Genomic DNA, 12,183 nt, shown 5'->3' with positions numbered 1-12,183 from the left:
GGCTCTTTTGTGGCGAAGGCACGTGCCGCTCTTGGTACGCGGTGGTGGTGGATCACACTCACAGGAAACGGCGCGCAGAAGGCAGATGCAGGTTTGGATGAATGTGCTGCATTAAATGAGTGGAGGAAAAAAGCAACAGAGTACCATCACCTCTCGGTATGGTAACATTTCATACACAGATTTGTATGTGGCGGGCGAAGCACAAAATCCCCACCCAACACGGCGCGTGTTAGCCGCAACCCTGGTCGCTGTCTTGCACAATCACAGCCGCGGTGGTCCGAGCAGTGCAACGCAGCAGTACCGCGCTTGCACGCCAACCGAAAAGCCTTCGGTTTGCACGTAAACGGTGTCTTGGACGGCGGTCTTTATCGCAGCCAGTATGGGTATGGTATAAGGTGAGCTTGAATCGGTTGCAAATTAATCACACACGCGTAATGGAGACACCGTTTAGCACGATGTGCAAATTTAAACGATGCTGCACGGGTGGGGTACGATGTATCGCTCATTAGTGATTACCACTGTCAGCTGGGGTTTTGTGTGGAGTTGGATTGCCACCGGACCATTGCCAAGGAAGCATTCATTTAGTTTGTGCGATTATTTACACATATTAAAATATTTGTCTTACAGAGGTGATACAAAGTGTAGTAATGTTGTATGAATAAATTTCAACATTTGTGCTGCGCTGAATATTAATGACGACCTCACACGCAAATATGTAATAGAAGAATGTTAGATTTTAAGATTAGATTTAATTCTTGATTTAACAGGCGAATGAGGCCAAGATGCTGAAAAAGTCTTTCAAAAATGCAGACATATTAGCCTGCATCCTTTGCTTTACATTTCTTTGATAAAAAAGAATCTAACAAATTGGACAAAGACGTGTTTCAAGTGAGGTTACGTAGAAAATCTTGATTGCTTGCTTGCTCTGATATCAATTTCTTCCATTAGTTAAGTCTCTTTTTGTAAATTAATCTTGTCTGATAACTAAATTTTGGAATTCGACCTACATTTGCCATGAAGTTTGCCGACAATTGTTACGTGAAATTCCAGCAATGATGCACAAGCTTATATGAAATCAATTTCAGAACACTGATATGGTTGGTTGGTACCAATAACAGTTCAATAGTGTGTTCAAGATCAGTTCCACAGTCAGAATATACATGATAGTCATTGTATATGTTCAATATTGTTTACTAAACCTAAATAGATAACAGGTACAGTTCCTGGTTTAGGTAATAGGTACTTGTATGCGCTTGCTACTACTTCCTGGTCCTAAAAAACCTTTTTGTTCTTCTATTTGGCGTAACGTCCTGAGACATATTCAGTACCACGCAGGTAGATAGTCAGTCCTTGCTACGGGCAGACGGTCTATATGAAGATTGATCCCATGACGGGTATGTTATTGAGTCGTATGAGTCGACGACTGCATCACAGGCCTTCCTTAAACCTTGCAATCCTCTATAACTTAAAAACTGCTTGCACTTTTCACCATCATATGCTCAATTATTAAGTATTACTTATTCAACATGAGTAATTTGGTGATGGAAAGATGCTGGATATACTCCCAAATCCAATAACTCGATAATTTTACTCAACATGCGTATAATATTTCATGTTTAACTTGGTAGACTTGATGTTACCGCTCATCAAGATGATCATTTGTCGAGATTTCAAAAGCCTCGTTGGGCCTCGTTTTTTTGGTAACAGTTGACGGATATGCCAACAACTAAGAAAGAAAATAAAATTTGCGCCCAACTTAAACAATTGTTTTGGATTGGTTCATCCATTTCAGCTTACATTTGTAATAAATGAAGCAATTTCCTGCACCTTATTGCACATTACGAATGATATGTTACTAACAACATCACTTTCAAACATTCTACAGAAGAAGTAGTTTGTCCATGGTCATGTTCACATATTATTTTCACACCTTCTCCTTTTAATTGCAGAGCTTTTCACCATTTCCATTGCTATTTTCACGTTGATTCCCAAATGTTCACTAACGTTTCACTTTCCCGTGCACTTTCCTTCACCTACCTGAACATCGCCCCGCTCGCTCTCTATCACAGCTTGGCTTAGATGGTTGTTCTTCGGCGTGACCGGCAGCTCCGTAGCTACCTCAGGCCGGTTGCGGGTCGTGAAGGGTAACGCTGCTGCGGCCTGCTGTCGCCGTCCGGCCGTCGGTGTGGTGCCGCTTCCGGTGGCCGGCGCAACACGGCCGGATCCACCGAGCGGCGGCGGCGGTGTGCCACCCGTGGTCGAGAAGCTGGGATTCGTGGCCACACTGTTGAAGCTGTCGAGCGAAGCGGTCTGCGGCATGTAGCTCTGGTAGATCGTGTTGCTCCCGAACGGAGTCGTACTAATGCTGACCGGTCCATTGGAGAGCTGTGGTGCCCGGTGCGTCGTGTTGTACAGTGGTCGTTGCACTCGATTGAAGTGGTAAATGCTGTGGACACGACATGTGTGAGTGCACGCGATGGAAGTGAGAAAGAATAGAGAGCAAAAAGATCAATTTAAATTGAATGTATCAAGCCACAGGCGCATACTGGCTAGGTGGTTTTGATGCGGTACATAAAAGGAGCGTGTGCGATCGAGATTGCAGACCGGACAGCTGATCGGCCGCTTACCTTGGCGAGTCAAACTCATTCCGATTGCTCTGATGACGTGACGATATCGATGACATTGCCCGGTCACCTCGGGCCGCTGCCATCATGTAGGTCCACATAGCGGCTCATTTCATCGGGTTTCGGGTCGGTGTGCAAGCGAACGGTTCTTATCGTCCCATGCACCGGTGCCTCGTTTAAGGGATGGCTCAATGGATGGATCTCGCTCAACACAACACTAGTGCAGACTGTTTTCTAGTTGTGGCGAAACACCGTATGCCCTCTATGATCGACACGTTGCTACTGGCGATGCGGTGGCTTGGCGTAAAAACCGGCTACTCTTTTGTCAAGCAACGCCCGTATCGTTCACTTCCGACCTGCTTCAGCAGCACGAGACAAGGGAAATTCCAAGGCTCGATCTACATCTACCAAAGCGTCGGGGTAATGTGGAAACCTTTCTTTGGGTCAAGGCTTTGTGGGGTGGTTCAGTTGCTGTCGTCAATCGAAATGCGGGTCTCAATTGATCCAACCAAACTGCTCTGGATGAGTGGAACGAATTCAGCAAACCGTGTCAATTTGTTGTCGTTGTGCTTTTCGTGACTTCAATACAGGTGCGTTGGCTACGTAAATAAAACGAGAGAAAATAGATACAGAAAAAGCAAATGAAAACCCAGTTTATTCAGAAGTTATAGGAACTGTAAATAAGAAAAGCAAATTTCATCATCAAATCTAAAGAATGTCCTAAAGCAACCAGCCCAACCGAACGTGCCGATATCCGACGAAAATGGGATTAAACATAACTTGACGGTGGTGCGTGTAATGATCAGCACGTTCCATTGTATCCCTAGCGTTGGCAAGATTTATTACAGCCAAAGCATATCTTGCCTTAAAATCCCTGTAAGCTGTAGGAAAGTGAAATTGTAAATAAATCTTCACCGTCGGCAGCGTCTTCATGCTCGGGCTAGTCCTTGAATGTCTGAGGGTTTTTTGCTCTCTTTTGGAAATCGTGCAAACCGATGGTTCAATAATGGCCCACAAAAAAAACACCTGCGTTAACGAGCTTCAGGCTCGCTGGAACACGTGTGTGGTCGTTGTGTCTGCGTTATTTTGAACTGCTTTATCATTTTGCTGAAGATTGCTCACGCTCATTATTAAACGACGACCAGAACGCGATCCGTGTCATGTTGAGCGTGTTGAATCGTCTGGAAACACTTTTTGTTTGATGTGATAAGGAAACATGATGATGCTTTACAATGCACAGCAGTTTTACTTGCCGAGTAAAATGAGGAACAGTTTTGGTTTACTTTGAATTTACACAACAATCATAGCGTAATATACGTCATGGTTTTCACTTAGTAGTATGTACATCAAATACAATATCTTTTAGTAATATTTTAGATTGAATATTAGACATTACTAAAACGAAATCATAATTAAGGGAAATTTTAAAATATCAACATAAAGAACGAAATACTTTTAGTACGCCTCTTTATATAAAACCATTGTTTACTGTTATGATTGTACCGAGCTCAGTCACTTATTTACTACCGCTACGAATTGCTGATGCTCGTAAAACAAGAAGAGTGCCTTTTCTTTCCATTTGGCTTCGGCAAAGGGTTGAAGAGTGTAACAGTATTTGACGAGGTTGATGTTATTCCTCCTGAATGTTGTTCTTTTTACATCAGCTCATAAAAATGGTGCTCGAATGTTGAAGGTTCCGCAAAAGCTATTTTGGGTTATTCTTGTTTTTTATTTGTTTTTGCAGAAACGTTCTTTACGTATGTTTGCATAAATGTCTGTGGATTTTCAACAAGAGTTTTGCAACAAAAAAAAACATTTTGCTTTCCAAAGAGCATGAATAAATGTCCATATAAATGAAATAAAATCAATGAAATATGCAAAAATACAAAATAACCTAATAGCTTTATAATTTTGTTTCTGACACATTGAAGCAGCTCACATCATTTCACGTTTGTTTTTATATTTGTTAATAGCAAGGTTTTAAAAAATAAATTCAGGTAATAAAATAACATTCTCATTGTTTACAGGAATTACCTATTACGTAGGACAAAAGTACCATTCAATCATGAAAAACTTCCGTTCGTTATCCGTCCGTTTGTCGGTTGGAAAGGAAAATTCAAGGAAACTGATCGTTCGCTGTGTAAAACTATCCCGAAAGCAGACCATTAGCAGGCAAGTGGAAAGTTTCCTCGAAAACTATCACAAGTAATTTTATGGCTTTTCACATTATCACAGGTCGTCACATTCGAGCGAATCCACTGCCACGGTGGTAAAGGCAGCAGAAACGGGATCCGTTGCACGAAAGTGCAGTCGAGTTAATCGGAAATGGCGTGCAGGCGAACGATCCTATGCTGCATAATCTCATCCTCCTCATCCGTGTGCCGTGTCCGCCGATTGGTAATGCACGGTGTGACGTAAAACTTTCCAAAGAAACAGGTGGTGGTAGTGGTGGTAGCGCTATTCTTCAACCTGTCAGCAGCAGCAATCCCTGACGAACTAGCGTAACCCATACCCTGAATGCAGTGTGTTTTGCTCCAACCATAATCGATGATCCATTCATTGGAAAGTTTTTATCACCCTCTCATCCCCTCACTCCTCCCCAGGAGCATCCGGGCGTTCTGGGACGGTTGTGTTACTTCACACCGGTGTTGTAATTGTTTCCACTTCGTAGTATGAAACATGGTTATCCGATTGCTCGCTCTCTCTCTCTCTCCCATTCGCTGTATTTCTTATTTGCCATTTCACATTCAGATTATGTGAAACAGGACAAATGGGGAAAGTTCGGCAGCGCGCTGCGTACTATGCGTACTGTTGGTAAACTCATTAATGAAACCAATTCACCGTTTTGTACGCCTGAACGATGCTCATTAACCTGTTTATTTGAAATTGAATCAAATTAGTTCGACTCCGACTTTACCAAGCGTTAAAAGCAATGGAGAGCAACGGTTGCAGATATGGGGGTGGTTTGAAACAAACAAATCGTTCAACTCACAAACGATTAGCATAAAACAATAGAATTCGGTCGGGCTTGATGCAAGGTGTTCAATACAATTTTTTAACAAGATGGATAAACAAGGCTTTAACGGGCGTTTAATTTCCATTCGGTAGAATTATAGCAAACTCACTCAAACTACCGTAAGAATCTTAGATTGGAAAAGTGTACAAAATGAAGAGTTTTGTAAAAAACAAAACCTGATTTAACGAATCTTTCTTCTTGAAATATGGGAAAGAACAAACACAACAAATTTGAATTAATACTTAAAGTTAGGCTCAAAGCGAATTTGAGATACTACAAACTCATGCTAAATTTCCGCTGCAAGTGTCGTAATAAACATATGTAAGTTGTAAACAATTTGAACAATTTGCAACTTGATTTTTCGTTTTCAATTTCTTGGTTGGTTTTTGGGAAATCTCTCCAAAGCTTAGTATCTCCATACTCCTCGTAAGACGCCACCCTGCCCATCGTAATTGCCATATAATATAAAATTGTTTTTCAACTATCATTCAGAATGTAATAAAATACTGTCCTTATGCACCCTTAAACGCAAAACCGTGGAACTTTAAGCTGAAAAGAATAGCTCCCTCCCCTTTTTTGCGAAATTCTTTTTCTCCCCCCGTCACTGGTGACCAATTAACCTAGTTGCGAGACGCGTGAGTAAAATCTAGTTTTTACAATCGTGCACAAAAACACATTCCGTGTCATAAAGTTTTGTTCGCCGGCGATTTTTTTGTCACTTCCTGTCAAAACTAAACCATCCATCATGCGTCGCTTAACGACCTGCAGCAATTCAATTGTGAAATATGTCGCGCAGCTCGCACAAACTATCTCCAAACGGACGGCAAATCCAATTCCGGACCATTTGCTCCGCGCCATCGACCGTGAGCATAAAACTTTCGCTCTTGCAGCATTTTGATTTTTTTGTTTGCCTCTTTCGTGGTATGTTCTTTATCAAACATAATTAATCGCCATTGTCGCCCGTTATCTGGCGGATATCCTCGTCGAAATGGAATGTTGCCAACCGCAGCGTTCGCAGGTCCTGTGCGCATAAAAACGCGCACACGAAGGAAGATTAAAAAAATATTACCCCAAAAGTGGGTTACAATCGGTGAATCGAGACCAACTAAAACGCAGACAAATACAGGGGCAAAAAATGCCCACACGGCTCAAAGGGCACGTACAGCGTGACGCCGGGGGAAAATGGGTTTTCGCTTTCGCTTTTTCGCCCGCTTTTTGTTTTGCACTATTTACTACGGCGAACATGACTTGCCGTTCCGGGATGTAATGGTTTTCCTTCTGTGCGGTACGATATTTCTTTACCACTTACTATTGCAAGAAATGGCGTTTTTTTTCCTCATCGGACTTTATTGGAATACAGTTGTGGTATAGGAGAAAAACTCCAACAACAACAACAACAACGACAAAATGAAGAAAAAAACGAAGGTACCTCGGAAAGGGATTGATTTCGTTCGATTTCAGGAAGGAACGGTTTGCTTCGTTTTCATCCCATCCCCGGGGCAACAAATAAAGGATCATCGTCCCACAGGACGTCCTCTTAGGTTTCAGGTGCTCGAACGAACAATGAGAGTGGGGCAAATAATAAAGAAAGAATATTATACCATCATTTTGCCATTCCTCCATGCCATGCAACCCCATGAGTAGCCGGAACGGTCAGTTGGTCAGTTGACCCACGGTCTTTATCTTTGACACAGGGGGCGTATCGAAGGGCCTGGCGTTCGCTGCTTTAGCAAACAGAATAATGTTGCCTCGGTTTGTATTGTTGTTGCTGCGCAGCAATAACAGGGAAAAAAGGCACACACAGACACAGGCGAAAAGTCTGCTTTCACCAGTGTAGAGCTCTATGCAAACCAGCAACAATAGCCAGCAAGCCAGCTTTGCCTTTTCAAACACTGCTCTGCGGCTTCGGCAAGGCTTTGCGAGGCGAATTACGGCGAAAAATAGAGGGCTACGGCCCACAAAAGCATAATAAGAAATGTCAACAGTGGCGAGGTCCGAAAAAATTTCTACATGTTTCCATTCGCAGGCAGACTACGGCCCCCGGTACTACATCGACTCCGGTGCCGGTGAGTGTTGCGGTTGGGGCGATGTTTTAAAAGGCGTTTTCTTTGCGAAAGAAATGAAAATACACTCAAAAAATGTACGCACACACCAGGCCAGACTGGTGTTTAACGTTTTATTGTTTATTTTTGCCTTCCGCGAGTGTTTGCTCGAGGCTACGTGCGAATGAAGGTGGTTGCGTAAAACAGTTCTGTATTAGATTAAAGATTAAAATTTAAACCACTTCAAATGCTTTGTTTATCTACCAAGATTACATAAAACGTTACAAATATGTACATACATTCAAAGCAAATTTAATTCGAAGGAATGAATAGTAATCAAAATTAGCGCCAGAAAATAGTACATACAAATGTTCCAACACATTTTAAATTTGTTCACAACGCATTCGAACGCTTTTCCCAGTACGCTCGCGTAGGGGGTAAACTGTGACGAATGGTTCGGTATGTACTCGCGCCGATTAGATCCCTTGTTGACCGTTTGCCGAGCAGTGAATCGCTGTAGGTGTAGATTATTTTTCACGGGCACTTCATCACCAGCGCACCAGTTTTTGCCGGGAACATCCCTTATCGCCAGCGCACTGAGCATTTCAGTGACGGAAACATGTGTCTACCGTATCTAACAATCTGCACCGTAGCGAAGCACTGCGTAGCGTATTGGTCCCTCGTGTATGTGAGCTATCCATACACGTGTGTGCCACCCCTTACGGTAAAGCACAGACAGACACGGTGGATCAATTCATTTCCGATCGGATGTTTGCCCGATAGTCGGCATGCGGATGCAGCCAAGCGCCCGGAAATCGGGTAACGAATCATACACCGATATACCGGAGGGAAGGATTGCGTTGTGGGTCAAATTAAAAGGAAGCTGTTTCGAGCGCTACCTTCCCGGTAGTGCGGTACATTGGGCAGAGCCCGGGACTGAGACGGATTGATTGAACTCAATAGCATGCATCATCATATCGATACGTTTTCATTGATCGAACGATGCACGAGACACGTTCCCGGGATTGAGTTGTACATCTGCCGAGGTAACAGTGTTGGCAAGATTGGTTCGCAAAATTGCGCACTATGAATGGTTGCATAGGTATTAGCATGATTGTATTATGAATGTTAAAGCAATGGCGATTGTTGGTGGAATTAAGAAAAAATAGTACCTAAATAAGTTTAATATTTGTTTTTGAAACACAGCTTCTATTATAAGGTTTTACGGCGTTACACGGCTAATGTTATTCGATGTAAAGTTTGGTTTCGTTCTAAAATTTATTGGGCGTTTTCAGAGTTATTTGGACTATTTGTATTGATTTTCAACGGGAAAATATCAATAAATCGTGAGAGTTTTTCAAAAATATACGATAAACGGTGAATAAATCGTGAGACGAAGTCACAAAATTACAAAAAACAATAAAACAAATCATGGCAAACCAAATAAAAAGAGTTACTGCCGTTTCAAATCATTTAAATCATTGCTACCGTGTTTGCAGTCACGAGATGATGTGTTTGTCAAACTGTATATGTTTGATTAAAATCATTTTAAAGTTATCAATTTGTAGATTGGAAAGCGATAAACGGTTACGCTAAACTGATAATTTTGGAACGATCTGAACGTTGGTGCCGTGACCAGGAGAGAATATGACCACAATTAACTTTTTCTTCTTCTTTTGGCTCGACTACCGTTGTCGGTCAAGGCCTGCCTATACCACTAGTGGGGTTGGCTTTCAATGACTTTTTGGATTACCCTCCATAGCAGGATAGTCAGTCCTACGTATGGCGGCACGGTCAATAAGGGGATTAAACCCATGGCGGGCATGTTGTTAAGTCGTACGAGTTGACGACTGTACCACAAGACCGGCACCATTTACACAAATAATAATAATAATAATAATAATAATAATAATAATAATAATAATAATAATAATAATAATAATAATAATAATAATAATAATAATAATAATAATAATAATAATAATAATAATAATAATAATAATAATAATAATAATAATAATAATAATAATAATAATAATAATAATAATAATAATAATAATAATAATAATAATAATAATAATAATAATAATAATAATAATAATAATAATAATAATAATAATAATAATAATAATAATAATAATAATAATAATAATAATAATAATAATAATAATAATAATAATAATAATAATAATAATAATAATAATAATAATAATAATAATAATAATAATAATAATAATAATTCAACTATACTAATATTAATCCAGAGATTTTAAATCTGCACAGTTTTTTATTTGATTTTAATCACACATTCTTGCATAAGTTGGACGTATGACTAAATATATTTAAAAATGGCTGTCGCATAGACAGCATATAGGATTATGAAATGCAAAATTTCACATTTTCATATCATTTCACAATCTTTCATCAATTGATTCCGGACGCACGCAAATGAGTGAAAAGAAAACTCATTTCCTTTGACCAACAAGCAATCAGCCACCCTTCAAAAAGCCGTTTCTTCAACTGCGTAATCGATTCGGTAATATACATTGCAAATTAATTAAAATGTTCAATCCCACACCTTGCAGCAGCGTCTGCATAACCTTCACAGTCTACATTTTACTGCTTCAATAACATCGTTTCTCCATTTGATTTCGCACAAGCAATTATCCGCAGCAACCGCTGCAGCCCGAACCCCCGCCCGTACCGGCGGCCCGTACCGATTGACCGACGTACCGATTAATATCCGATTCGTGCACATCTTGGGAGAAAATCGTTCAAATTTGCATTCACACCCGCCCGCATGCTGAGTTCGGCCGGCACAGCAGACGGTGTGATTTTGTTGTGTCCCTGGCCGGATAATCTGCTCACGATCTCTCCCAAAACTCCCTCCCGCTCCATTCCCGCTCACCTCTGCTTTGCGTATAATCTAACCGAGATGCGACATTACAGGCCAATGGTATCGTGCGGGAAAGCCTGCCCGATGTTATGGCATCATTAAGCGATGTAAACCACCACCACCAGCAGCTACCAGTCACCTGCAGGCCCTTCAGGCACAGCGGGACACAGGATCATGGTTCTCGGAAGCACCCGTAGCACCAAAGCCCAAAGTGCTGTGTGCTGTGCTGAGTGAGTTGTCACGAAACATGCTTTTCATTCCACACCGAAAGGACCACCACCAGCCCATCGGCCTGGCAATCCTTACCGCACCTGCTTCGAAAAGTGATTGAGGAATAATTTTGTCATAACTTTAACGGATGAGTGATTTATGTTAAGCAACATGCACCGATTTCAGGGTTGACTGAGGTTATCTGGAGCATCCCGCTGCCGGGGCGAGTAGGGTGCGGATGCTGTTACGATTCACCGCGGAGTGGAGCGGTTTATTGCTTTTAGCACCACCTTAAGGGTAACCGCTCACGCTCCGGGTGTGGCGTAACGGGCAGAAAAGCTACCTTCATCATCACCAAATCACGCAACGTGGTATGATTTTTAACCACACTTTATTCTCGGGCCTGGTTTCGGGCTGGCACGTAGTGCCGCTGTGTCTGCGCGAATGCTAACCGATCCGATGGACAATCTTTACCAAGTGTTTCCCTTCCGAAGGGTACAAGAGCACGTTACGGATGATTTGAAGGTAATCAAAATGTTTTATTGAATTTTCCACACCCACAATCCCGCTATCGATTTGTATCATACCCAACGATGAGCGCAAATCACGAAGAAGAACAACTGCCACAGGAGCAGCACATACTGGGCGCCTCCATGTCCTTTTGGCGAGTGAAACACCAGGCGTCTGCATGTACTGCTGCTTGCAAAAAGGTTTCGCTGCTGCTGAAATGTTGGGCCTTTTGGTATGAAAATTTAATGTACCCTGTTGCTGGATTGCGCCCGGCAAGTTCAGCGTACGCTCGCCCGTCGCAGATTTTCTTTCAAAAATAAAAGACGATGGTCTCGGCAATAAATCCAGTAGCTCGGGGCAACGGAGCCAATCAGCAAGTATCGATTTGAATTTGCTTTTTTCGAATCAAAACAGACATGTAGAAAAGCATACACACACACACACATTCAAATACAAAAAGCACAGTCTATTTTCAAGGATGCCTTTGATTGCACTGCTACCACGATGGTAAGTTTAATTTGCCCCTCCCCTGTTTTCCTGCTTGTGTCGTGTTTCCCGCTTCACTCGGTGTTTACAGCAGCTTCGTCGGTCCTGCTGAAGCACTGATCGATTTTATCCTTCGGTTGATATTAGCAACCGTGCAGCGTATGCACAAAAAGGGACCGCGTTCGACGCTGGTAGTGGCCCACGGGAGATAAGGCGCTAGTGAACCGGTACCGGCAGGGGCGAGGAAACACATACATACACATGCGCGCACGATAAAACCCCGTGCCCGTTCAACCACACGACCACGATTGGGTGTTGGTTTTATGGGAAAATTATTCAAATAACAGCTGAACGCTGATCTCGGCTCGGTGGCAAAGGTTACTTTCAACATGATAGCGC

General features: G+C 42.1%; 1 protein-coding gene across 1 annotated transcript in view; it reads right to left on the bottom strand.

Annotated features, from left to right (window-relative positions):
- The window catches only part of LOC1280008 (cyclic nucleotide-gated cation channel subunit A), a 103,963-nt gene that overhangs the window by 48,463 nt on the left and 43,317 nt on the right, over positions 1–12,183 (bottom strand). The window contains exons 2-3 of the mRNA XM_061654147.1: positions 2,628–3,223; positions 2,038–2,446 (exon numbers count right to left, since the gene is read on the bottom strand). Of these exons, the coding sequence (XP_061510131.1) occupies positions 2,038–2,446; positions 2,628–2,725 (507 nt within the window). The 5' untranslated portion in view covers positions 2,726–3,223. The remainder of the gene's footprint in view (positions 1–2,037; positions 2,447–2,627; positions 3,224–12,183) is intronic.

The sequence above is a fragment of the Anopheles gambiae genome, chromosome 3 (genome assembly GCF_943734735.2).
Source record: "Anopheles gambiae chromosome 3, idAnoGambNW_F1_1, whole genome shotgun sequence".
Classification (NCBI taxonomy): domain Eukaryota; kingdom Metazoa; phylum Arthropoda; class Insecta; order Diptera; family Culicidae; genus Anopheles; species Anopheles gambiae.
Note: the sequence above shows the minus strand (reverse complement) of the source record. Positions and strands in the feature narration are given on the sequence as shown.